Raw genomic sequence first — 26,898 nt, 5'->3', positions numbered from 1 at the left:
ATTTAAGAAAAAATCATCAGCATGTGCACCTTTGCCCAATAACAATTTGTGCAGCAAAAACCTTCAAACCAAACTTTACATGGTCGAGTTATAACATGGTGAGTTATTTACATTGTCCAAGTCTAAACTTCCCGGGAGCCGGGACCCGGGAGAAATGGCTTCTCCAACCTTCTTTTGAAGTCATTGCTGGTCTTGTGGGTTACAACACTAGGTTTCACGGGAGCACCCCACACCATCCACCCAGGGGCGGCTCAACATATTTGGAGGCCTAAAGCTAAAAACTAAAATATAATTATTTAATTAAAATTTATATAAATTTTTTATTAAAATTTTATTTTTTTAACTTTTTGAGATGCAAAATTTTTAATCAAATTTTTATAATCAAGTTCTCCTAATATTTTTTTTTCAATTGATAATATAGTCAATCCATTTAATCTTTCTTGAGACATTATTGATCTTAAGTAAGATTTTATTAATTTTAATTTTGAAAAACTTCTTTCTGCCGAAGCAACACTTACTGAAATTGTTAACATTATTCTAAAAACAATATATGCATTTGGAAAAGAGTCGAGTCGTCTTATATGATTGAGTATATCCATTGGACTGTTATCTTCATTTGTATAATTTCTTTTAAAATTTTTAGCTCTGAAAATAAATCTAAACCATCAATATCAGAGTAGTTATTATATTTTAAAGAATACTCAAGATTAAGACAATATTCTTTCAAACTATCATTATCTAATGACTTCAATTTTTTACCACTAAATAGAAAACTAAAAATATTTTCATATATCTTAAATTGTTCAAATCTATTTTGGAGTGAAAAAATTGCTTGATCTACTATATATAAGAAATAATCAATTCTAAATGATTCTTCAAGAGATTTTGTTATTTCATTGTCAACATTCTCATCAAATTGTTTCTTTCTGCGAATGATACGCTTATCATGAAATTTAGGTTCTATTTTTATTTCAGATACAATTTCTTTAGAAGAAATCATAGCGGATGCAAATCCATCTTCTCCATATTTTTCAAAAAAAGAAAGAAGACCTTTTAATTGTTCTATAGCAATATCAATATGTATATCTGTTGATTATAAACTTTTGCTAACTGAATTAACAGTAAATAATATATCATACCAAATAGTCATGCCTAATAAAAATTCAAAATTTTCAAGCTCATATGTTGCTAAGCAATTAGCTTCGCTTTTAGTTTAGGATCTTCACTAACTTCTGCTAATTCCAATAAAGCATCTCTTATTTGTGGAGCTTAAATCTTATTGCTTTAATACTTTCAATACGACTTTTCCAACGTGTTTGTGATAATGATTTAAGAGTTAGACCAGAAATATTATCTTGCAAAATTTTTCATCATTTAGTAGAAGAAGAAAATAGTGAATAGATACGTTGTACCACTCCAAAAAATGATATAGCTTTAGTACAAGAACTAGCTATATCACAAAGTACTAAATTTAAACTATGACAACCACATGGTATATAAAAGATCTAGGATTTATATCTAAAAGTCTTTTTTGCACTCCTTGCTGTTTGCCCTTCATATTAGATCCATTATCATATCCTTGTCCTCTTAAATTATTAATATCAAGTCCAATATATTTTATTTCATCCATAATGATATCAAAAAGATTTTTTCCAATTGTATCATCTACTTTTAAAAATTCAAAAAAATATTTCATAATTTTGATTAGACTTGATGAAATATCTACACATCGTAATATAAAAGATATTTACTCTTAATGACTTGTATCTGGAGTGCAATCAAGTATTATTGAAAAATATTTTGCTTCTAAATTTTTTTTAATAATTTTATTTTTATTTTATTTACTAATAAATTTATTAATTCATTTTATACATTATGTCCAAGATAATGGGTATGAATTTTATCATCTTTAATACGTCGAATATGTTCTTGCATTACCGGAATCGAATTCTGCAATCATTTCAATTAGACTTAAAAAATTTCCATTATTTGTTTGATAGATCTTTTCATTTTTTCCACAAAAAGCTAAATTATTTTTACCAACAGTTTTTACTACAGCAAAAATTCTTAATAAGACTTTTTTCCAATGTTCTTCATCTTTATTTATTTATTCTTGAATACTTTTATCAATTATTTTATTTTTCAATAGTCTCATTTCTAAATCAATCCATGAACACATATTAATAACATGCTCATTACTCATCTCATGACTCTTAAGTTTAGCACTAAGATTTCTCCAATCTCTACTACCAACATTAGCTAGTTTACTTATACTAGAAGTAGAATTAAATAATTTGCAACAAAAACAAAATACTCTGTCTAAGTCTTTTGAATAAACTAGCCATCTTCTTTCATGCTTCTCTCGTTTATCAACTTTTGAATATAGTATATAGTAGAAAAATATCTTGAAAATTCATCTTTAGAAAAATCTATATCATCAATTCTAATTGGACCTTTTTCTACTAATAAATCTCTCAAATTTGTATCAATATTTGTCCATTGACTTGGATCATAAATATTTTTAGGAATGCAATCATTTAAATTAATCGATTGATTTTCTTCACTATGACTTTGAAGATTATCTTGAATCTCTTCGTTGACTTTTTCTTGTTCTAATATTTCATTATCATTTAATTCTAAAGAATTATTAACTTGTTCATTTAAAGAACATTCATCAATATTTTTAATTTATTATTTTTATTACTTGTAAAGAATTTATCGAGAGCTCCTTTTTGAGATTGTATTAAACTTTCAATTTTTTTTTTAAGCTTTGAATAATCAGATTCATATTTTCGAGTTGACATATTTAAATTCTTATTATGAATTATCAGAAAGATATAACTATTATAATTATTTTATATTTCTTAAATAGCCAATACAAGATCAACAATCAAAATTTTTAATTCAATGAATCAAATATTAAATAAAATAAAGATAATATATAATAATATAATATAAATTTTAAATTAAATAAAAAATAAATAAAGATTAGAATAATAGTATCCGATTGTTCAATGCTAATTGCAAATGAGAATAATAGCACCCGATTGTTGAATGCTGTGTAAAATATGGAGCATCCACTGCAACACTATTCCATAATATTTTTATCAATTATCTAAATATAACAATATAAAAGAAAAAGAAGCAATTTAGGTTAGTTTTATAAAAAAAAAAGTGACCGTTGAAATTTTTTCGTTGAAGTGGTTGGATCGTATTAATTACCGCTGTAACACTGTTAACCTGCAAGCCGTCCGCCGCCCCTTTTTTTTTTTTCTTTCTCCCACGCTCTCCCACCATCCCACATAGCCATGCTACCTACCCATCAGCCACCGACCACGTGTTTTGATTTTTGAAAAAAAAAAAACTGATGCCACAGCAGCACAGCCCTTTCGTCTTCTGTGGCTGTGATCGGTCACCGGCCGATCGGCCGTCGGCGAGCCGCGACAAGCGACCTCACCCTCGGACCGAGCGGGAAGGAGGGACTTGGGGGCTGCACAGGCCGTAGGGTCCGGCAGGGGCCAGGGAAGGGCCTTCTTTCGGGCTCCGACTTTCGAGAAACAAAGGCGGACCGGCGGCCCGCCGGCCCGGCGCACCAAGCGGGGCGGAGGGGGAGTGCCGAAAAACAAAAAAAAAAAAGAAGAAACTTACCGGTGGTGGTCCTGGACGGCTGGACCTAGACGGCTGTGCCGCTCAGGGGCGGTTGAAGGGCAAGGCCACCGAAGGCGGGGAGGCCTTGCCGGCCGGGAGGCCTTGCCTGGCTGGGGAGGCTCCTGGTTCCTGGTGGTCTTGCTCTTGCCTTGCCGCCTTGCCGGCCGGGGAGGCCTTGCCGGGCCGGAGAGACCGGGACTGGTGGAGCCATGGAGCGTGGACTTGGAGGCGGGGCGGGACTGGGACGCCGGAGGTGGAGACATGGAGGCGGAGCGTTGGAGATGGGATCGGGACGCTGGGATGCACCGATCGGCCGATGCGGTCACAGTCACTGATGGAGCGTGGAGGCGGGACGCTGGGACCGGGACGGCGGGACGTCGGACGGCCGGAGGTGGAGGCGTGGAGGCAGAGGCTGGACCGCGACTGGACTTGGAGGTGGGACCGGGACGGCGGGACGCCAGAGACGGGATCGGGATGCCGGGATGCGGTCACTGATGGAGTGTGGAGGGCCTGGAGGCGGGATCAGGATGCCGGAGGCGGAGGCTGGACGCCTAGATCGGGACGCCGGAGGCGGAGGCTGGACCGCGATGCGGATGCGAGCGAGCGCCGAGCGGGGGCCTCCTGGGGGCGGGGGCCTAAGGCAAGAGCTTCGGTGGCCTTGCACTTCAGTCGCCCCAGCATCCACCAGGAATAAATCCGCCACTTCATCTCCTGTCTAGAACAGGATCATCCTTAGCAAATGTGCATGCAAAAGGTGCCCCTCTATCGGCCATCAAATCGAAATGCTCCGATGTCATGTCAAGGGGGTGTTGTTCGGGTGCATTAGATGATAAAAGTGATTAGAATGCAGAATTTGATGCAAGCAACAGAAGCTACATCGCAGCTAGCTTATTTTAGGAGATAGAGAAGAAGAACCATAAATCATGTTTCAGCGTTCTGGCAGAGAAGAATCCAACTCATACCAATAACGTGCAAGGATCCAATGTCTAATCATCCCCATCCTTCTTCTTTTGGAAAAAAAAAAAAATTATCATCTGATGCAAGAACCTTCAACTGGTTGGATGTTCTGCTAAACAGGTTGTAAGTTCACAAATCTCTGTGGAAGTAAAAAAGACTGAAACAAAAGCTCGTTATTTCTCGTGATGAAATACGGCATAAAGGAAGTGCATGAATTTTACGTGGGTGGCCTTCATGATCATAGATGGTTTACCCAGGAATATGATGGCACACATGGAGTTGAAAATGCTCTGTTCAGGTTAATCACCCTTCACCCGTTCATTGTCTTAGATATAGAGTTGGAACTAGAACGGTTTTCTCAAGATATCTTCGGTGGGCTCATGGTCTTCAACATTGCAACAAGCTAAATAAAATAAATTAGGCTATACAAGAATCATACATGCATACACAATGATGTGTCAAGATGAGCTTTTGGGGCCTGCCAACTACTCAACTAAATTGGTGTCTGATGTCTGCTCCAAGCTCTTAACTCCAACAAGCTAGCCTTTTTGGCTCCGACAAACCAAGTAGTTTAACTTGTATTTAGCATCATGGGACATTACTGCAGGGCTTGGTGCCTATATTCAGGTATGACCAGATGACCATAAATACAGGTACGATCAACATATGTGAAATTCTCTGGCAAACAGCATAGAAATCGCCCACCACATGGTCAGACAACAACAGCCTGTATGATCCTCACAAATTAAGGCAAGAATCATTGTTGGTGCAGAATTTCGCTGATGCCGGAAAGCTGAAGTCGAGATGACTGCGGCCGCTATCGGGACCTACAAAGAAAGTCTAAACCGGAGTTGGGGGTGCTCCGGCAAGACCCTCCGACGCTCAAGTCAGTACTCTGCTTCAACAAAAATGGAGCACTCAAATGGAATTTTGGCAGAGTTTCAAGATAGATTTTAGAGATTAGAGAAGAACGTATCTGGGGATCCCTTTTATAGACGGAGAGCGTAACTGATTGACAGCGACGTCTGTAATCGTCTGGTAGTGAGCCGTTCGGAGCCACATGGAGTTTGTTGCAGAGAGTAGTGGCGTCAGTAGGCCGTTCAGAGCCACGTGGAGTTTGTTATGGAGAGTGGAGTGGTATCCGTTATCGCGACTTACCAGAGAGTGGTGGGGCCACATGGAATCTGTTACAGGGAGTGGAGTGAGGTAGTGGCCATTGTTGTGACTTGCCAAAGAGTTCGGGCCTGACGGCTGAAGCTCGGCTGGAACGTCTGAAGGAGAAGAATGGCTCTCTGTCTTTGCAATCTAAGAGAGGCTCGAATGTTTTCGAGGTTGCTGACGAGTCCACTGTTGTCGGATGCCTAAAACGCTGATGCTGCAGGCGGGAGTCATCTGCTGTAGAAGCTCGGACGGGGACTTTCTGTTGGGAAAGTCCGGTTTCATGAGGAATCCGACAGAGGGTCGATCGACAGTGGACTTCGGATGGCGTTGTGGAGATTCGTCCGCTGGAGGAGTCTGGAGGATCCTGTAGAAGTCCGGTTGGCGTTGTTGAAGTCCGACTGACGCTATTGAAGGTTGATGGCTGGGGAGGTACGACAGACACTGGAGGCGGTCGGCCATTGTAGAAATCCAGCTGCTGGAGCCCGTCCGTTGTAGAAGTTCGTCCGGAATCCATCCGCGATGGAAGTTCAGACGGAGTCCGATTCTTGTAGAAGTCCGGATGGAGACCGCTTATTGAAGAAGCTCGGCTGAAGTCCGCCTGTAATAGAAGTTTGGAAGGAATTCGTTTACAGAAGAAGCTCGGATGGAATTCGCTTACAGTAGAGATCCGAAGTAGACTGCTTGCAGTAGAAGTTCGGAGTAGACCGCTTGCAGTAGAAGTTTGGAGTAAACTACTTGCAGTAGAAGTTCATCTGTGATTCATCCACTGCAGGAATTTGGCTGGGATCCGGCTCTTGTAAGAGCTCGGATGAAATCCGGAGGACGGTCGACCATCGTAAAAACTTGGATGGAGTCTGGTTACGGTAGAAGTCCTGCTGTTGGAGAAGCTCGAACATTGACGAAATCCAGAAGAAGTTCGGAGTAAAGTCGTTCGTGGCCGGAAGAAGTCTGGAAGAAATTCATAGGGTAGCCAATCACTGTAGAAAATCGGCTGATAATAAAGCTCAGGGAGCATTTGGAGCAGTCCGATAGATGAATGGGGGAGCTCATTATCGGAGAAGTCCAGATGGTATTATGGAAGCTCGGACGGTTGAGGGGGTTCAGAGAGATGCCACCCAAGGTCGGAAGCTGGAAGAGCCCTGGAAGGGTTGGCCTTTTACAAACTTCGGCTGGAGGTATTTTATACCCAACACCAGTCGCCCTACTTTCGAGTTCGGGTTTCGAATGAAGTACAGAAAAATTTTCACAGCCGAAGTTGCCTTTTTCGATTTTCGTACTTGATTGTTTCTAGATATTTTGACGTTTGGTACGCTAGTGCTGGAGCCTTTTCAAATCAAGACGATCCGAAAAGATTTTTTTAGAATTTCCACCGGAGCGTTGCTCTAGGTATGGCGCAATAATGGTTCTGTCAGCTGTCAGCCACTTTCAGCCGCCTGCCATGGTGAGTGGGATACGCGGCGAGTGTAGGTCGGTCAGAGGAGATCCGCAATCATTACTGCACCGGGCCCGGTTGCCTATTTAAACCCGCTCCCCTCTTCCAGGGATTTCATTTTGCCTGAGAGTCCTGTTGGTGCCCTTCTTCTTCCCCGAGAGTTCCATCCCTTTCGGCCTTAAGCATTTTTCGAGTCGATCCCCATCTCTACATCTCTGCACCTCTCGGACCAGCCTAAGTTAGTTCCAGAACTCTCCTCTTCTCTCTTTTTTTTTCTTCCCTATTGTTCTTTTTTCATTTTCCCTCCTTTACATTCCGCTTGTTCAGTTTTCCGCGAGCGCCCCATCTCTTATTTTTCTTAATTTTTTTGAGATTTTTAGAGTTTTCACTTGATTCAAAATATCCTCCAACACTTCCTCCTTTAGCAGTTCTAGGAGTTCATCCGTTTCAGTCCCACAAAACCCTAGCTCTATAGAAGAACCTCGTCTGGTCTTTGTACCAGACACCATTCCCAGCTCTCTGACTCCGGAGGAACTCTCACTGATTAGGATTCAGTACGGGGTTCCTCCGGAGTACGAGCTGGAGCTTTTCGGGCCAACTGGTCGGGCTAGCGCTCCTCTCCCTGGCTGCTTCTGTTTATACCAAGAAGCTTTCCGCACCGAGCTTTGACTTTCGCTCCCGCCTTTTGTCATCGTTCTCTTCTGCTTTTTAAACATTTCTTTAGTTTTTGTAGCGCCGAACTCCTTTAGATTTTTGATAGGGTTTCTTTCCCTCTGTCGCCTAGCCGAAGTCCAGCCAACCCTTTCTTTGTTTAGGAATTTCTATACTTTCAAGCGTCATCCTTCGGCAAAGGACTGGTGGTACTTCTCTTCCTAGTTCGGTAGAAAGGGGTTGTTGAAAGGCACCCTCTCTTCTATCCACAACTGGAAGGAGAGGTATTTCTACATCCGATGCCCGACCTTGGAGCTGGGATTACCCCCTAGGGCTCTTTGAGGGATTCCGTCCGTCGGGCTTCTACCCTGGGAAGGGACGACTTCGAAGCCTCCAATAAGCTCGAGGCCTATCCAGCCCCCCTTCTCTCTGATCTTCTGAAGGAACAACTCTTATTCAACATCGGCCTAAGCCCTCTTAACCCTATCGTTACTATCATTATTATTATATATATATATTATATATATATATATATATTTGCTGCTTTTTCTTTCTCTTATTCTATTTCTGAGCCGTGTCGATCTTCTTTTATTGCAGACATGGATACAGGCGTGGCTCGGAGGTTAGCCCAAGGTCTCAAGACCCACAAAAGAAAAGGTGCCGCGACTTCGGGGTCGGCGAAGAGAGCTAGGACAGAAGAGACGAACTCGGCCGCGCCTGCTCAGGCGGCCGTTGCCGTCGACGCCCCCTCTGACATCGAGTCCGAAGTCCCCCGAGCCTCTTCATGGAGCCCCCTGGCCGAGGTTCCCGCTCCAGAGGCTCGTCCCGAGGGGGCACCGGGGGCCGAAAGGAGGAGAGGAAGAAGACCCTGACCCGCAAGAGCCGCAGCCGCAAGGCTGCCATCGAGGGGGCCGACGGCTCCGAGGAAGATCTGGGGGAAAATCCCTTCAACAATAGGGATTTAATAAAGAGGCTGGTCGAAGGGTGCATTCTGTCCGAGGTCGTCTACAGGATCGTCCATGCTGATCCTAAGCAGCAGGTCTAGGACTCTCTGGGATCCTTTCTCGAGGTAGGTCAATTCATTTTTTTCTTCTTGCTTCTTTACTTAGTTTACTCCTTAGCTTTTATATTGACTCCCCGGCCGCTCTTGTAGATTGGGCACCAGCTCATCGCCAACGTCGAGGCGATGAAGAACGCCAAGAGAGAGGCAGCCCAGGCGGAGGAAGGTCGCTTGGCTGAGGCCGCCCGCTCAAGGAGAAGATCGTCGAGGTCGCAAGTCTCCAGGAGGCGCTGCAGATGGAGGGACAAACCTCGTCCGACCTGAGGGCCGCCTTGGAGGAGGAAAGAAAGAAGGCAGAGGCCGAGGTCTCCGAACTGAAGGTGCAGGTCTCCAAGCTGAAAGCGCAGATCCCGTCCCTAGTCTCGGAGGTAGGGGTCCGAGCAGTGGAGGAGTTCAAGACCTTCTTCGAGATGGAGGATCTGCAGGTCCAGTTCGGCTAGGACGCCTTCATCAAGGGCTTGAGCTCTGCCAAGAGAAGGTGCCCGAAAAATTTTTCGAACTGGATCTCAGCTTTCTGGATGAGGCATTCGACGATAAAGTCGGACCTTCCGAAGCCGCTGCTGGTCCTCCTCCAGTCGGGACCTCCTCGACTGTAGCGGTTGCCGCGACCGACTTTCCGGGGCGCCGAGCCTCTCCACTTCTGTCCTAGAGGTCCGAAACCTCTAATTTTGTATTTTTCCTTTGTGGCGACTTTTCTTCGTTCTCTTGTACTTAAAAACTATTTAATCAATGAAATCGGATTCTTCTTTACAGAGAGCTCCTTTTTCTTCTTCTGCATTCTTTTCCTTCTCTTTTGTCTTCTTGCACTAATTTGAGTTGTGGCGCTCTTGTCTCCCAACGACAGTGTCCTGCCGAAGCTCTTCCCCTACCACAGGGGATTCCTCTGAAGTCGATGATCCGAGACCTCAGAAGGAAAGTTCGTCACTTGACGAAGAAATTCAAAAAACTGGATGATGAATTTCACCTGCTGAGGAAGAGTCATTCGGAAGTCACTGCGGAGGCTACTCGATTTCGGGACCTCCATAAAAAGGGTTTCATGGAATACACCTGGAGGAAGGCCGACTTCGTGGTGGAGCTTGAGGAACTCCAAAAATGTGTCAGCGACTGATCTTGGACTCAGGCTTCCAAGATCGGCTCTCTTGAAGTTGAGCTGGCGGCTGCACAGGAGAAGATCGGCCAGTTGGAAGGGGGCTCATCCTGTCTCACAACTCAGGCCGACCACGACCGAGTCTAATCGAAGAAATTCTCCGACCTTCAGAAGCAGCTACAGGACGTCGGGACGAATTATAATGCCTATCGAGCCGGCTGGTGCGGGCAAGTAGAGGATTACCGAAGGAAGCTCAAGACGGCGACCGATGAAGTTGCCTGCCTTCAGAGGCAGTTGTCTGAGAGAGTCCAGTCCGCCTCTGCACAAGGCTCCGATGAGCTCCACTCCTTGAGGGGGACCATGGAAGAACTATCTGTGGCCCTTGGGCAGGAGAAGGCCGAACTGCAGTGGCTGAATATTCAACTGACCTACGAGCAGCAGTTGGTCAAGGATGCCGAGGCGGAGTCCGAAGTTCTGAGGAAGAGACTTCGGGAGTCGGAGGGCGAGAGTCGGCAGTTCCACCAGATGTATCTGAAGATGCTGTTAAGAAAGAAAGAATTGGAAGAAGAAGTCGAAAACTTAAAGCAATCCTCGATGATGGCTGGAATCGAGAGTTCGAAGTCTGAAGAAGCCGAGCTTCTTTAGAGCTTCTTTATCTTTTATTTTATGTATTCTTTTCTTTTCTTGTCGTTTTTCTTTTTTGGCCTTCAAAGGCTTTGTAATGTACACTCCACTAATAAAATGAAAAGAAAATTTTTTCATTACCTCGTCTATTCTTGCTTTGAGTTGTTGTTTACTGAGCTTTTTTTATCTTTTATCTTGCTCGATGTCGACATTTTTTGAAGGTACCTGATCGTCGTCGTGTTGATTCACCCTTAGGGATTGGAGATTGTCGACAAGGATTTTCTTCCTCATTGAGACGAGATCCCTTGAGTCTTTGATGTAGTTTATTTTTTCCTTATCACCGGTGTAGTTCGTCGCTTTTTCTTTTTCTCTCTCCTCTTTTTTTTTTTGTGTTCGAGTGAGGGTCTTCCCTCTGCTCTTAACGGGGTTGTGGGAGTGTAGAGGAGCCGTTGAGGAGGCTTTCCTCCTCGTCCGATCTTGATCGATCGGGTCTTCATTTGTGTCAGGACAAGGTTCTCCTCCTATTTCTGACACAGTCAATTTCAGCTCATGTTAGGACGAGCTTCTCCTCCTGTTTCTAACAGGGCTGTGGGGGCACGTAAGGGCCATTGTAAGGACCTCTCCCCTCATCCGATCTCTAGATAATCGGACCTTCGACTTTGCTCATGTTAGGACGAGGTTCTCCTCCTGTTCCTAACATGACTGTGATGACACATAAGGGCCATTGTAGGGGCCTCTCCTTCCATCCGATCTTTAAATAATCGGACCTTCGACTTTGCTCATATTAGGATGAGATTCTCCTCCTGTTCCTAACATGGCTGTGGGGGCACATAAGGGCCGTTGTAAGGACCTCTCCCCCCATCCGATCTTTAAATAATCGGATCTTCGACTTTACTCATGTTAGGATGAGGTTTTCCTCCTGTTCCTAACACGCTTAGTTTCGATTGTCGGAAGGAGCTACTCCCTGTCATTATGAGCTCATGCCAAAAGAAAAGATATGCAAATATGAAAGAAACTTTTATTTAAAGCAAAGTTATTGGTAATACATTCGTAGATTTTTCGAATCCCATAGTCGCGGAAGGTTTGCTCCCCATCGGGGTCCTCTAGAGATGGAGTTGATGATTCCAATTGGAGGCCGATCTTCAGGCTGCTCCTCCCTCCTTGGTGGCTCCGGTTGCGTCAGGGCCCTCGACCGATCTTCCCTACCTCCAAGTCGATGTCGAATGAATCTGTCGAGCCGATCTCGTCTGATGAGCTCCTCGATCTCGTCTCGGAGCTGAATGCACTCCTCCGTGTCGTGGCCGTGGTCACGATGATAGAGGTAGAACTTGTTAGGGTTGTGCTTCTCAGGATGTGTGCGCATCCTTTTCAACCTCGGCAGCTGCTCCCTGACCTCCATCAGCACTTGAATTTTCGATGCGTTGAGAGGGGCGTAGCTGTGGAATCTTCCTGGGGGAGAGCCCCATCGAATTCTGTGGTCCGGGCTTCTCTGCCTACGAGCCCGGGGAGGAGTCTGGACACGCTTGTGTCCGGAGAGAGTTCGAGAACGTGGCCGAGCTTCACTCGGCCCTTTTTCAACTGCGGGCTTGCTGGAGTCTCCCGCCTACCGCTCCTTCGCGGCCTCCTCATCCTTCATCTTGAAGGCTTCTTCTGCTCGGGCATATCCTTCGGTCCGAGCCAGCAAATCAGCAAAGTCCCTGGGATACTTTTTTTCAGAAAAACAGAAGATCGTTCTTTTGGAGACCGCCCTTCAGGGCAGCAATCGTGATCGATTGGTCCAAGTTCCGGACCTCCAACACGGTGACGTTAAAACGGTTGACATAAGCTCGAATGGATTCTTCCTCCTTTTGCTTGATGTTGATGAGAGACTCCGAACCTCTCCGGGGGCGTCGACTGCTAACGAAATGAGCAATGAACTGGTGGCTCATCTGATCAAAGGAGAAGATAGTACCCGGCTTCAGTGTCGAGTATCAATTTCTTGCTGCTCCCTTCAAGGTAGACGGGAAAGCTCAGCACAGAATGGCATCTGGCACGCCATAGAGTAGCATCATTGTTCGATTCGTCGGTTCATCTCTCGAAATCTTTGATCCAGGAGGTCCTCTCGACTGCGAGTTTCGTGGGTCTTCTAGTGGAATGGAGGTAGGGACTCTCCGGGGGTGGAATCGTGATCGGATGGTGGGCTCTCCGCCTTCTGCTTCCCTTTTTCGGGGAAGACAGGGTGACTTGCCCAAGTGGCCCGATCAGTTGCCGGATTCTGGAACTCCGACGATGCTTTTTCCAACCGCACTGATGCCTGCGGCTGCTGCTGCATGGCCTGCACTACTTCAGTGAGGCCCCTGACCTGCTGAACCAGCAAGTCAAACTGCTCCATGCCGACTACCGTTGTCGGAGGAGGAGGAGCCTGAAAAACTGGAGACGAGACCGGAGCTCGCTGAGATCTGGCCGCGGAGGCCATGGAACGCTTGGTGGATGCCTTTCAGGGAGGCATCAGGTGAAGATCTGATATGAGAAGAAGGAGAAAAATATTGAAGAAGTTGACCGAAGACAATCCTGTTGAGCACTCCTTTAAGAACAAGGGTACTGTGAAGGTTCACACCGCCCCCTTCCTCTAGCGTCAATTTTGTTGGTGCAGAATTTCACCGATGCCGGAGAAGCTGGAGTCGAGATGACCGCGGCCACCGTCGGAACCTGCAAGGGAAGTCTAAACCGGAGTTGGGGGTGCTCCAGCAAGACCCTCCGACGCTCAAGTCAGTACTCTGCTTCAACAGAAATGGAGTACTCAAATGAGATTTTGACAGAGTTTCGAGATAGAGTTTAGAGCTTAGAGAAGAACGTATCTGGGGATCCCTTTTATAGACAGAGAGCATAACTGATTGACAGCGACGTCTGTAATCGCCTGGTAGTGGGCCGTTAGGAGCCACGTGGAGTTTGTTGCAGAGAGTAGTGGCGTCAGTGGGCTGTTCAGAGCCACGTGAAGTTTGTTATGGAGAGTGGAGTGGTGTCCGTAGTCGTGACTTGCCAGAGAGTGGTGAGGCCACATGAAATCTATTACAGGGAGTGGAGTGGGGTAGTGGCCATTATCGTGACTTGCCAGAGAGTTCGAGCCTGACGGCTGAAGCTCGCTGGAACGTCTGAAGGAGCGGAATGGCTCTCTGTCTCTGCAATCTAAGAGAGGCTCGGATGTTTTCGAGGTTGCTGATGAGTCCACTGTTGTCGGATGCCTAGAGCGCTGATGCTGCAGACGGGAGTCATCTGCTGTAGAAGCTCGAACGGAGACTTTCTGTTGGAAAAGTCTGATTTTATGAGGAATCCGGTAAAGGGTCGACCGACAGTGGACTTCGGATGACGTTGTGGAGGTTCGTCTGCTGGAGGAGTCTGGAGGATCCTGTGGAAGTCCGATTGGTATTGTTGAAGTCCGACTGACGCTATTGAAGGTTGATGGCTGGGGAGGTACGACAGACACTGGAGGCGGTCGGCCGTTGTAGAAATCTAACTGCTGAAGCCCATCCGTTGTAGAAATTTGTCCAGAATCCATCCGCTATGAAAATTCAGACAGAGTCTGATTCTTGTAGAAGTTCAGATAGGGACCGCTTATTGAAGAAGCTCGGCTAAAGTCCACCTGTAATAGAAGTTCGGAAGGAATTCGTTTACAGTAGAAACTCGGATGAAATTCGCTTACAGTAGAGATCCAGAGTAAACTGCTTACAGTAGAAGTTCGGAGTAGACCACTTGCAGTAGAAGTTCGGAATAGACTGCTTGCAGTAGAAGTTCGTCTGTGATCCATCCACTGTAGGAATTCGATTGGAATCCGGCTCTTATAAGAGCTCGGATGAAATCCGAAGGACAGTCGATCGCCGTAGAAATTTGAATGGAGTCTAATTACGGTAAAAATCCTACTGTTGAAGAAGCTCGAACATTGACGAAGTCCGGAAGAAGTTCGAAGTAAAATCGTTCGTGGTCGGAAGAAGTCTGGAAGAAATTCAGAGGATAGCCAATCACTGTAGAAAGTCGGCTGATAATGAAGCCCAGGGAACATTTGGAGCAGTCCGGTAAATGAATGGGGGAGCTCATTATCGGAGAAGTCTAGATGGTATTATAGAAGTTCGGACAGTCGAAGAGGTTCAGAGAGATGCCACCCAAGGTCGGAAGCCGGAAGAGCTCTGAAAGGATCGGCCTTTTACAAACTTTGGCTGCAGGTATACAAGCTAAATAAAATAAATTAGGCTATACAGGAATCATACATGCATACACAATGATGTGTCAAGATGAGCTTTTGGGGCCTGCCAACTACTCAACTAAATTGGTGTCTGATGTCTGCTCCAAGCTCTTAACTCCAACAAGCTAGCCTTCTTGGCTCCGACAAACCAAGTAGTTCAACTTGTATTTAGCATCATGGGACATTACTGCATGGCTTGGTGCCTATATTCAGGTATGACCAGATGACCATAAATACAGGTACGATCAACATATGTGAAATTCTCTGGCAAACAGCATAGAAATCGCCCACCACATGGTCAGACAACAACAGCCTGTATGATCCCCACAAATTAAGGCAAGAACCACCATCTCAAATGTGTTAATTTCACTACTCGCATTGACTCATGGTACTCATGAAAATAAAAAATGAGCTTCCAATGTGCACCTACAAGGACAATGGAATCTCCCACAGGATGTGAATGGAAAATAAAAACAAACAAATGTTTGATCGTTCTATAGTCATCCTTTTACTCGATCTAGGTTGAGAAGAAAATCTAAGCATCTTCAGGAGCAGCACTGGCAGCACTCAGATCCACGGTCAAATCAAGCTCCTGTGTCATGAAAGAAAATAATAGATAATTACCATAAGTCTAAACACTGCAGTAAGTTGATATTCTTTCTGGTGCTCTTAGGCACTTGGAAAAGCCTATGATGGTGGAGAAAGCTAGGTTTTACATTATGATTATTACACGGGCTACTATCTTAGTAATTTTTTGTAGAGATGACATTGTGGCTATTTTTTTAAATGCCAGCAGTTGTATGCGGGCCCTGCAAGTATTTCATGTGTCACAAGGATTATCTTAAGGTGGATTTGGACACATGTAGGACCTGTGCCAAGCATTTCCAAGAAACACAGCACCATATTGGTTTCCAATTTATTAATGTAACTGCCCTGTAGCTAATTCCCAAACTTCATCAATCTACAGCTTTCAAAACTAAACTATTAACTTACAGAACTCCATGCACATTACCATATTGTTTTGGGGAAAAATTTATACATCTTTAAGTGAAAATGTAACTAATGTACAAGGGCATTATCTTATATACATATATATGAGAGAGAGAGAGAAAGAGAGAGAGAGAGCTGGACTTGGCCGTGTTTGAGTGGATCTCCACTCACATTCAGTCAAGCCTACATTGGACAATAAAAGTCCACATCAATGATCCGAACCATTGGAAATTGCTTACGCACCAAAAATTATGTGATTTGGCTATCCCTAGTCTATGCATCAACTGATAAAAAAAAAAAACATAGAATTTAATTTTTTATTTAGGCCGTCCAATTTTTTGACCACTTGATACATAAGCTATGGATCTCCAGGTTACATGATTTTAGGTATGTAAGTAATTTACAGGTGGCTCAAATCATCAATGTGGTCAAATCTAACCGGATCTGAGTGAAGATCCACCTGAGTGTAGTCAAATCTCTCTCTCTCTATATATATATGTGTGTGTGTGTGTGTGTGTGTGTGTGAGTGAGTGAGTGAGAGAGAGAGAGATCTCAACTTTAAAAGGTAAAACAAATCATTGTACCAGCATGCATTTGAAATAATGAAATATTACCTTCCCAGTTATCCTACTGTACATGGAGATCACATCCTGTACTGTTGACTCAAAGTGCGTCGTTGCATCATAACTCTGCAAAGAAAATCACTACCAATCAGAATTACTAACTAGGTTCCATTATACACAAAAGAAGTTTTCACTAAACATTCTTGGGAATGGAAAATTAAGTAGCTCTTATCAAACAAACGACAAGATTCACCCATACATACTGTAGATATGAAGCAATTGTCCTCATCATGCTTGTTGATAGGTTCATATCTGTCATAAATATCAAAAAAGATCTCGTCCACAGATCCAAGTAAATCAATCCCAGGCTTCAGTTCTACCTCAGGTTGGTCAGTTTCAGCTTCAGTTGAGACAAAAGCAATATATTTCCCTTTGGGGGCTACATTGTGAGTGTAAGAGCAACAAAACACGTACCTGAAATTAATAAAACAATTCTGACATCAATATTAAGAGACTTCAACTGTGATTTATTAGTAGATCAAAAATGTCTTCCTCTCATCCACTTTATAATAAATTGGTAGATCGCATCCATAAAACACAATCAACATTTGCTTCTGCACGGACATTCTTTGTTCATCTACATCCATTCTTAATTAGGACAAGATAGGAAGTTCTTTATAACTATAAAATATTTACAAGAAAATAAAACTTAAGGCTTCATAACACAGAGACAGTAGCTACTTGTTGAGCTTTTAAAACACAAGACCTTTACCCTTTCTTAACAAAAACTTATCAAGGCCATTTGTAAAGAATGTCCCGATGTCGCTAGATGAATTATTTAGACAGGAAACTTGTCTCTAGATATTTAATTGTTATAAAAACCAAAGAACAAAATGTTAATGTTAGAAGCTAAATTCAAGGATAAATAAATCAAAAGATATTTCACTAAGACAGAGACATCAGAAACAAATCTTTTTAGAATCCTGTCTTAAAATGAAGAGAATTGAAAACTATCTATTTATCGCTCTTTTTTTTTCAGAATAAATGACTCTTTTGGTTACTAATTGACTGATTACCACAACTTTGTTAATTAATTGATGGAAAAAATAAAGCATGATTTTTTAAAAATACATGCCAAAATTTTGAGCCTTTACTCGTGTGACTTCAAATAGGCAATGCATGCAAATGCAGAAAATAACAACAGATATTCAGTCAAACCTACATGTCTGATTTACGCTCTATTTGTTTCTGTGGCAGGATGATCTGCACTGAGTGTGAATCATTGGTATTTGGAATGGGATGACTCATTATGCATATAGCGCGTGCTACTCTTCCAACCTTTTTAACCTGTTAAAATTGGTCAATTGGAGATCAGAGATCCATTCTATACAATTAGAAATGGGAGCCGCAATTTCATAAATCCTTTCAAATTGAGAAATATTTACCTTATCAGGCAAGTATGAAGGGTCACAAACTACTTTCTTGCATCTAGCTGTTTCCCCCTCAGACGTCACACCATGAGCTTTTCCGTTTGCATCAAACTCTACCTATCATGCAATCCTTGTTCTTCAGGTTTCTTAAATATGTTTAACAAATTTGAGGTTTGTCGGTCCTTTATGATCAACCAACACTATATATTAAAGATGTACAAAAATGAACTAACTTAAACAAAAATAGATCAAATTTCTTTACCTTGCATTCTGGCTTGTTGAGCATGTAGGTTCCACCATAAACTGCACTAAGACGAGCAAAACCCTACAAACAACGGCACGTGACATTTCAACATATTGGAAACTATCATCCATACCAGCCATGGTGATTTATGAAAACATACCTGGGGAAGCTCTCCCAACCCATATAGTGGATAGATATAAGGAGATCCTCCTTGAAAGCGTGCCAAAGATTCTGCATAAAGCTGCTCAAAATAAATGTAACAATGATGAGCACTCATATAATGTCACAAGTAATTCTAAGATGCAATGCAAGAGCTGCACTGAATCCAAATCTCCACATTCCTGCAACAGATGCATCTCAAAAAGCCTCCAACATATATGACCACAAAACCTTGAAGTACTGAACAAATACATATTAGCTTCAGAACTAAATAATTCTGTTTCAGATCAAAACATGTTGGTTTCATTCAAGATGGTGAAAGTACTGAAAACTCCCAGAAAAGCAGAAGATTAAAAAATTAAAATTAAAATTAAATTCCTTAAAATAATAGCAATAAAAGATGTTTGACAACTTTTTGTAGCTTCTCCTAGGTCCCGTATTTACATACTGAATGCAAAAGATGACAACAAGATCTGCTTTACAGAAGGTAAGAGTGCAAAAATGAGCATTGCAGGGATGAACTTGCAGAGATGGCGGTATGCCAAAAGGAGGGAGGACAGGTAAAGAATGACAACATAGGAACAAGAACAGTAGTTGCATCACTTCAAGACTAAGTGGTGGAGAATTCGTTGAGATGGTATGAGCATATGCAACAAAAGTATGAGGAGGTTGTGGTAAGGAAAAAGACTCAGATCTGAGTAAAGGCATGAAAGAAAAGTGAAAGACTTGAGAAAAAGAATTTGGAAATGCTTGTAGTTGCACAGTGTTTTATAAGAACGATCAGAAAAGAAGGATTTATAAAACCAATCCCAAATGACAGGGACAATGCTTGATGATTAGGTTTATGGTCAAAGATAGGTTTCTGCTCTTGGTGCATGGAAGAGAAATTCATCTAATGTACAAAAAATATGACACTGCATCTTTAATGTACAAAAAATATGACATTTGTAATAATATACAAAGCACAACATTCAAAACTATCAATACTAAAGTCAAGAGTCAAGAGCATTACAAATACGCATTTACCTTCATTCTCTTCACAGTATCAATTGCAGGCTCATCAAGGTAGCTATCATCTCTATGAAGTGCCAATGCATGCCCAATAAAATCAACTGTGTTGTCCTCTAACCCATATTTGCTACATCAAAGAAAGAAAGTTGTTTAAAAAAAAAAAAACTTTAATTCATATATTAAATGGTATCAAAAAATAGAGTATTATTTATTTATTTATTATACAAGATAATATGCTCAATTTCTTGGGTTTCCTATGACAAGTTGAAGAAGACTTAAGCTCTAAAAGATGATAGAGGTCTATTCTTTCTCAAAATCTAAATTTGCATTACTCTATGTTTGTAAGAACAAAATCACAAATCCAGTTCTGTTGTTTCAGCACCATAGCAGAGGAGACCAACTTGAAGATACCTAAATATCTTCCTTCAACCAATAAAAAATAAAAAATTGCTACAGCAACAAGATATCTTTGCTTCCCTTTGGGTACTCTCACCTCCACAGCCTTCACAGTTCACATCCTTTAATCTTTCTTTAAAATGCCCTTCAGTCATCAAGTCATTAAATATATATATATATATATATATATATATATATATGCATACATCAGTAAGCAAAAGGACACATAGACAAGCACGCATCTGCACACATGCCTGAATGTAAGCTTGCACACACATGCGCACGTGCATAACAATAATAATAAGGCCAAGTATGCGTAAGTTTTCCAACAATTACAAAAAGAAAATTCCTTGAACAGAACAAGTTAAATCAGCATCTCACGATAAAGAGAACCACAAGGGTTGGACACTTCCATAAGCAGCATTGCTCAGACAACTGAAATGAGCACCAAGTGTCCAGAAGAATATTGCATCGGAATCTTTAAGAAACCTAATGCAGCAACACATCTGAATCTTATAGGTGCACATAAATATGAATATGTACACAACCAATACTCACTGAGACTATTTGCACAACGAATAAATACAATATCTGACGAATGCTATGTCAGGTTTAAATATACTTTTATGTAGAAGTGCCATGAGCAGACAAGTATCATGATATAAAGCATTAAGGAGTGTCATGAAATGTCCCAAGTGTCTCATGTCGGACAACAAGAAATACTAAATTTGGGGTAATCTAGGCACTGTCCATAAAGATCGAATTTCCTTCAACTCAGCAAGAGACATGGGCTAGTATTTGTAAAGTTGCCTCATTTTGTTGATTGGACACACATGCTTAGACACTTACACCTTGTTTCCTATATTCAGTGGTTGCTTCTATTTGCACTGGAGCATCAAACACATGACCCTTGGTATCCTTTCACTACTTTAAGAATCTCTGTACCCTGTGATCTTTAAAACAAACACATAAAGCTCCATATACAAATTTTTCTCCCTCATGATTACCATATTATATTCCAGTTACATGCTTGTATTACCAAAGACAAACTTTTGAATTGATTTTTTTTTATCTTTTTTATGCAGTGCACCATAATCTCATTGATCTTTTTTTTCCTAAGCTCAAGAGAATGAATTAAAGACCTTATAACAATAATCATGTATTATTCAAGTTTATCTTTGGATAACATAATCATTTTCTCTCTTTTATTGCAATGCAGATGGTAATCTACATACATATTCATACATATTTATGTCTGTATGTACATGCAAATAGATGAAAGAGGAGAAAAAAATGTAAACTTTTTCTGTATACCAACATATGTATGTGTATGCATTGACTCATAATAGACAGCATTATCATATTTTTTTCAAAAAAAAATTAAATTTATTGTATGATTGGTAATGACAGGTAGAAATAAGCTAAGAAAAAGTATAAAATACAAATTAAATACAGCTAAAGTGGTTATGCAATTAGATAGTCAGTTGATTTACAGGACTTCATTATCCGTCAAATAAACAAAAGCAGAAGAAAAGAAAAGATTCATACGCCATAAGCTCTTTGGTTTTAACTTTGTTGAGATCCAGGCCTTCATGAGATTTTGGATCATTATCCTCATAATCTTGTACATAAATGAAAAGCTTTCGGGCACGACGTTTTTCAAAAAGACCCATCAATGTGGATTTCAATGCTTCGACATCAGTAGCTGGCACTTTGTAGATCTGGTAGTACAGTGGTAAAACACATGTGAAATATCTGAATGAAACATTACTTTTCCAAGTAAAATGACCAAATTTAGAGCAAATTAGAAATTATCACAAACTTGTACCTTCCCTTTGTTGTATACAAAGCTACCATCAACAGCCTTGAAGTTTAAATATTTTGTGACGCCAGTGTGAATAAGAACACGGACCAGAGCACCATTGGCCATCATGAACTGCCAAATCAGAATGGTAATGATGTCTTTGAGAACCATTTGCCAGAGTAAGATAAGCATGAATATTGTCTCAACTTTAAAAACTATTATACATGAATATTCAAGACTTCAAGTAATTGATAACTTAAATAGACCAAAGGAAGGGGATACGAAAACAGATCAGATCACATTGGCCATCATGCAAAGATGTCTTTAAGAAGCATCTGCTCAAGTTAAGAATTTTTTTTTTTTTTTTTAAAGGCCGGTTTTGAAGAAAGATCTGTAATGTCTCAACTTTTAATACAAGGATAACAAAATAGACCAATGAAATAATAAAAAATGATAGCTTAATAAGACAATTGAGACAATCAAATAATTGATAACTTCAAGCAGCAGCCTTGCAATTTATTACTGAGATCTTGCTTCAACAAAAAATGGTTGCAATACTATAATAGGAAATGAATAACTATGACTTTTAGTAATGTCAGTTGCATATAAGAAAGGATGAAATGGATTCTCTTTCTGAAGAATAGGAGGAATAAGCTCCTATTAAATAGATTCTGGCCATTTCTACTACAAGAATCAGTTGATAGTATGCTGTCTAAATAAAGTTATTTATCGCCTAGTCTAGTAACTTATTTGTTCAACTTCTTTTAATTTCAAATAATGTAAAAGGATATTTCCTTAATCCGCAAAGACAAAACCAACTGGTACAGATCACACCCTTGAAGGAATAGGATGATAGTCTACTGCTGTCCAAGCCAGTAAGAGACAAAAGGAAAATCAGACAAGAGAAATCAAAGTAGCCTTCTCCAAAGCCGATGACACTCAAAAACTACCCATGAAGTGGAGACATGGAACCTAATATAAAGTTCTATTAAACAGGCACGAACAGTCAAGGGATACAAAGGCCAGAAAGTAGATCTGAATGTAACATAGAAAGCAGAAAAGGAAGCCAAGAAACAAGAATAGATGCACTGACATTAAAGAGTATAAAGCCATCAAAGAATATGCTAAGATAGCATCATTTTGTCAATCACCAAGAGAGCATGATGAACCATTGCCATGGCAAAAGGAACTTAGTTTTTTGAAGAATTATTCATAATGGTTAATATACCCCAAGCCCATAAATAGCAGACAACCAAAGAAATAGACTTTGATGAAGGAAAGAAGCAGGGAGATTTTTTTCTTATGACTCACATTCCAATCACAAATGCCCCTAGCCAAAGAAAATGAACTTGTACATCACTCCGTTGTGTAACTCATGTTGCACATTCAGTTTACTAAGAACTTTCTCGATTCCTTTTCTAATGCTTTGGGTCACACATGTTGGTCAAAATAACCATGTCAATTCGCCTCTCCAAATCACAAATAGAAACCTCAGCTTTAGAAAGTTGGGCAATCAATAGACTACATGACAAAATCAGTAGCTATAGACCAAGATTGCAATGGTGGCTTGGTGCAATATCAGAACATTAATTGAATATAAGAGTTCCACCTGCATTCAAATTTCTGAACATGGAGGGACAAGTATCCTTATCTAACATGTGAAATCTTGATAATTGATGTAGATATAATTATTGCATGGAGAACCCTAATTTTTTCCCTTTCCCCAGATTTACCACTTCTGTAATAAGAAATCAACAAGATGAATGAAGCAAATATTTGGAAGCATGTGTGTAGCATCCATAGAGATGGGGCAGAAATGCAAACCATGACTGACTTAAGAATAAAAGCAATAAAACCATCACCAACCTTGGGGATCATGTCAACGTTGTACTCCTTGCTTGAACCCAGTTGTTCTGGATGGTTATCATTGCCCTTCAGTCGCTTCCACAGCTATTATTACATGATAAGAATATGAGAAAAAGCATCAATATTATTCAGGTTTAAGAAAAGAAAAGGTAAATACAAGGATTTCGAAAATAAAAAGAAAAAAAAAACAAAAAACAAAAAAGCATAGCCATGATAAGGTCAATAGCAGAAACACCTGAACAAGGTTTAGGGAAGTTGACTCCCCGCCATAATAGTCATTCCTGTCCATATGAAGGACCTAGATCAACAATTAAAAGCATCTTAGTTTCAATGACGTCAACTCATGTTGATACTTCATAGAAGTTCCCGTTATATAACATATCCACCAAGGGCTCAATCTCGGATGCACAATAAATCAAGAAGTATCTGCATATCTTCTGGACAAGTATTATCTGACTCGGTGTATTAAGAGAAGAGGGAAAACCAGTATGTTATATCTTGTGCAGTGATTAAACATCTAAATATCTTTGCATTTAAATTAAAAAAAAAGGGACATTCAACTACAAATTCTAGAAAAGATCTAATATTTAACAGGTTACAGCAAAATGATAGCAATAGTTAGATCATTAGCATAAATGCTTCAACACTGCAATCATTAGCATAAATATGTCAATAGATTAGATTTCAAACTTGTACAAGTTACAAAACTGAAGAAGTGAGGTGAATTTTCACTAACAAAAGAACAGAAGCTTCTATGATCCACGAGAGAATAAAGATGGCGAGAGGAATGAGCACAAACCTCACATTTAATAGGTGGACATTTCAATGCCAAATTGTGCAGGGCTAGCTATTTGGCTATGGTTGAAAATCTGCTGGTCAAAACTTGGTTATGATATTTTTATTCTCTGAAGTGTGACCAATTTCCTTATGACATTGTTAAACAGATCCATGTTTCTCCATTTCTAATGATTCTTCAACAGAAATTTTATCTTTACTTAAAACTAAAAGGGGAAGCAAAACATATAGAACTGATGCACCAAAAACCTGTTAGAGTACTTAAATCTACAACTTAATCTGTAAATCTTATTTATTGGAATAAAATATCGGAGTGCACAAAATATTGGATGCAAACAAGATGAAATTTTTGATGCAGTTTGTAGATCGCAATGAAAATTCAAAATTTTATCTCTTTTTGGTGTTAAAATAAGAAGTAAAAAAACAAGAAGAAAGGTTCTCCACAAGTTCCCCATTTTGAAAAGATAAAAAAAGTCAAAATTTTCACAGCATTACCAATTGCCAAAGCACCAGTGATGGATCTTGATGATATTCTTACGCAGCTCACTGACAACACAAAATATGAGAAGAAAAATAACAAATATATCCTCTTTAGCATAATTATGCTTGGATAAACCTCTGGCATTATGGCATGAGGTCTCACGGTTCTGCCCTTTAAAAAGCGCCTCACAAGGAAAGAAGATCTCATCTCATATAAGCCAAAGTCTCTTGACTTACAACCAATGTGAGATTAACGATGCCCTCCCACAGATACCACAACAATATGTATAAGGCAATAACAAGAACCACAAGATGAGGGCAAAAACCTTGAGTCCGTCGACGGATAGAAGACCGCTGAGGATGCATTCTTTGAGGCCCGTCCCAAGAACAATTACATCGTACTCCTCATCCATTCTTCGATGAAATTAAAGAGAAAAGAGAGAAGAGCAAGAATAAGAAGCGAGGTTAAGAGCTCGAGATGGAAGGGATCGAGGAAAAAGAATGGGAAGCACAGACGGAGAGAGAAGAAGGGAAGGAGAATAGATCTATAGGCACGGAAATATCAGAGAGAGTGAGGAAGGGGTGGAGAATAGGTCTAGAGGCGCGGGAATGCCGGGAAAACGGTTACCGTTACGACCAGCCAAACGACACGTCCTCCATGGTAGGTAGCCCCAACTATCCTTTTGCCCATCCCCCACCGGTGGACTTGTTCGATAACCAACAGGACGTCATCCTACGATCTCACCGTGTCCCCCACCATTCTCTCCGCATCAAGAAGCGTCGAATCATCCCAATTGCCCTGCTCTTGACCCTTGCGCCCCGCGATCTCCCATCGCCGTCGCCGTCGGTGGTCGCCGCCGTCGACACCACCGACGGCGAGGCCGTCGCCTCCGAGGAGGAGGAAAGAAGAAATAACGGGCAGGTGGTCAGGAGTGCAAAACCCGTACTAACCAAGAAAATAAATCTCATGTTTTTTCTTTTTCTTTTTTTTTTGGATTAATGGTGGAAGAGAGTCACTTCCACCGTTTCACGATGGGAAGAAAAAAATCGGTAAAAGTTTTTCGGAATTGAAGAAGGAAAATGAGGGTGAGAACATAAATCTTGTATTTATAAAGGATACATCGAGGTTGAGTTCATGCGTACAGATTATTTGCCGACATGACGATCTGAAATGTAACATTAAGAGTTAAAGGAGTTTTCTATATACAGAGACGTTCCGAATCGTTAAATCAAATTAAATTAAATTATTTTTATTAATATAAATTAATTAAAAATTAAAATAATTTAATTTAATTTATAATTTTATATAAAATAATTTAACAATTATTTTAATTTATAAAAATATTAATCAGATCAAATTATAAACATAATATGTGCGTATACATAACGCATAAATTTAAAATAGAGTCTAATTTTGATTAGCTATAGACATAATTTTATTTTTAATAATTTAAAAATTAAAATATATATTATTTAAAAATTATTTTGATAATTTTAATTTTTATTTATTAAAATATTTTTTTAATATTTTTAATTTTTATATTATAATATATTAAATTTAATCAAATCAAATAAATGTAGTCATCGATTGATCTGATTTGAATGATAAAATAATTTAATTTAATTTAAAAATATTCTCAAACCAGATCATTTACATCTTTGTTGAACTTAAGTTGGCATGCGTTACTGCTTTTAAAGGTACACTTCAAAATTACAGCAAACACCTGTCAATGTAAATATTATAATAGATTTTGATATGAGTTAAACTATTTTCTATAAAAATTTTTATGTGATATTGTTATTTTTTACATTTTTACACAATTAGGATGCCCAGAAATCAATGTTGGCAGATATTTATAGATATAACTTTAAACTGAATTTTTTTAGATAAAAATGTTGCTGTTTAAATCGATCAGAGTTAGAAGACACATATTGAATACCTCGTACGGCATTGATGGCACTGAAGTGATCTATAAGACAAGTCCCAAATCGGAGATTGTGGTTTCGACAAAGACCTTCGATGCTTCAGTCAAAAAATAGAGAACAAAGAAACAGCAACAAATTCTTTAAGAGATATTCGATTGAACTTACTTTGATCCTCGGAACTCTGATTGTTTATATAAAAGGATGTCGAATAGCTGGTTGTTAACTGTGAGATTATACGATTTAGATTGTCGGACCGTTGGACATGCCAAATGGATGAGATAACTCAGCCCTTAAACTCCTACGAGATCGGAGAAATGGTTACGCCAAATTTATCTTATTCGGGATGGACAGCTATCGTACGTCGAAGAGATAAGTGGTTAACAGCTCATATACAGATA

General features: G+C 40.5%; 1 protein-coding gene across 1 annotated transcript; it reads right to left on the bottom strand.

The window, feature by feature from the left end:
- Positions 1–15,192: 15,192 nt before the first annotated feature.
- LOC105056957 (guanosine nucleotide diphosphate dissociation inhibitor At5g09550) lies at positions 15,193–25,531 on the bottom strand. Its single transcript, XM_010939350.4, has 14 exons — positions 25,203–25,531; positions 24,901–24,988; positions 23,535–23,597; positions 23,300–23,383; positions 21,458–21,565; positions 21,178–21,350; positions 19,249–19,360; positions 18,224–18,304; positions 18,082–18,144; positions 17,835–17,936; positions 17,612–17,736; positions 16,653–16,863; positions 16,441–16,515; positions 15,193–15,428 (listed from the first exon to the last, which is right to left on the bottom strand). The coding sequence occupies exons 2-14, from the start codon at positions 24,985–24,987 to the stop codon at positions 15,372–15,374; spliced, it is 1,341 nt and encodes a 446-aa protein (XP_010937652.1). The 5' UTR covers position 24,988; positions 25,203–25,531; the 3' UTR covers positions 15,193–15,371.
- Positions 25,532–26,898: the final 1,367 nt, after the last annotated feature.

This window comes from Elaeis guineensis, chromosome 14 (genome assembly GCF_000442705.2).
Source record: "Elaeis guineensis isolate ETL-2024a chromosome 14, EG11, whole genome shotgun sequence".
Classification (NCBI taxonomy): Eukaryota; Viridiplantae; Streptophyta; class Magnoliopsida; order Arecales; family Arecaceae; genus Elaeis; species Elaeis guineensis.
Note: the sequence above shows the minus strand (reverse complement) of the source record. Positions and strands in the feature narration are given on the sequence as shown.

Excerpts from the sequence above, each read along its gene's own strand:
- LOC105056957 (XM_010939350.4), bottom strand. The coding sequence starts at position 24,987 with ATGGATGAGGAGTACGATGTAATTGTTCTTGGGACGGGCCTCAAAGAA. Across the intron at positions 21,351-21,457 it reads TTGTATACAACAAAGGGAAG|ATCTACAAAGTGCCAGCTAC; the intron begins GTACAAGTTTGT and ends CTGTACTACCAG. Across the intron at positions 18,305-19,248 it reads ATACTGTGAAGAGAATGAAG|CTTTATGCAGAATCTTTGGC; the intron begins GTAAATGCGTAT and ends TATTTTGAGCAG.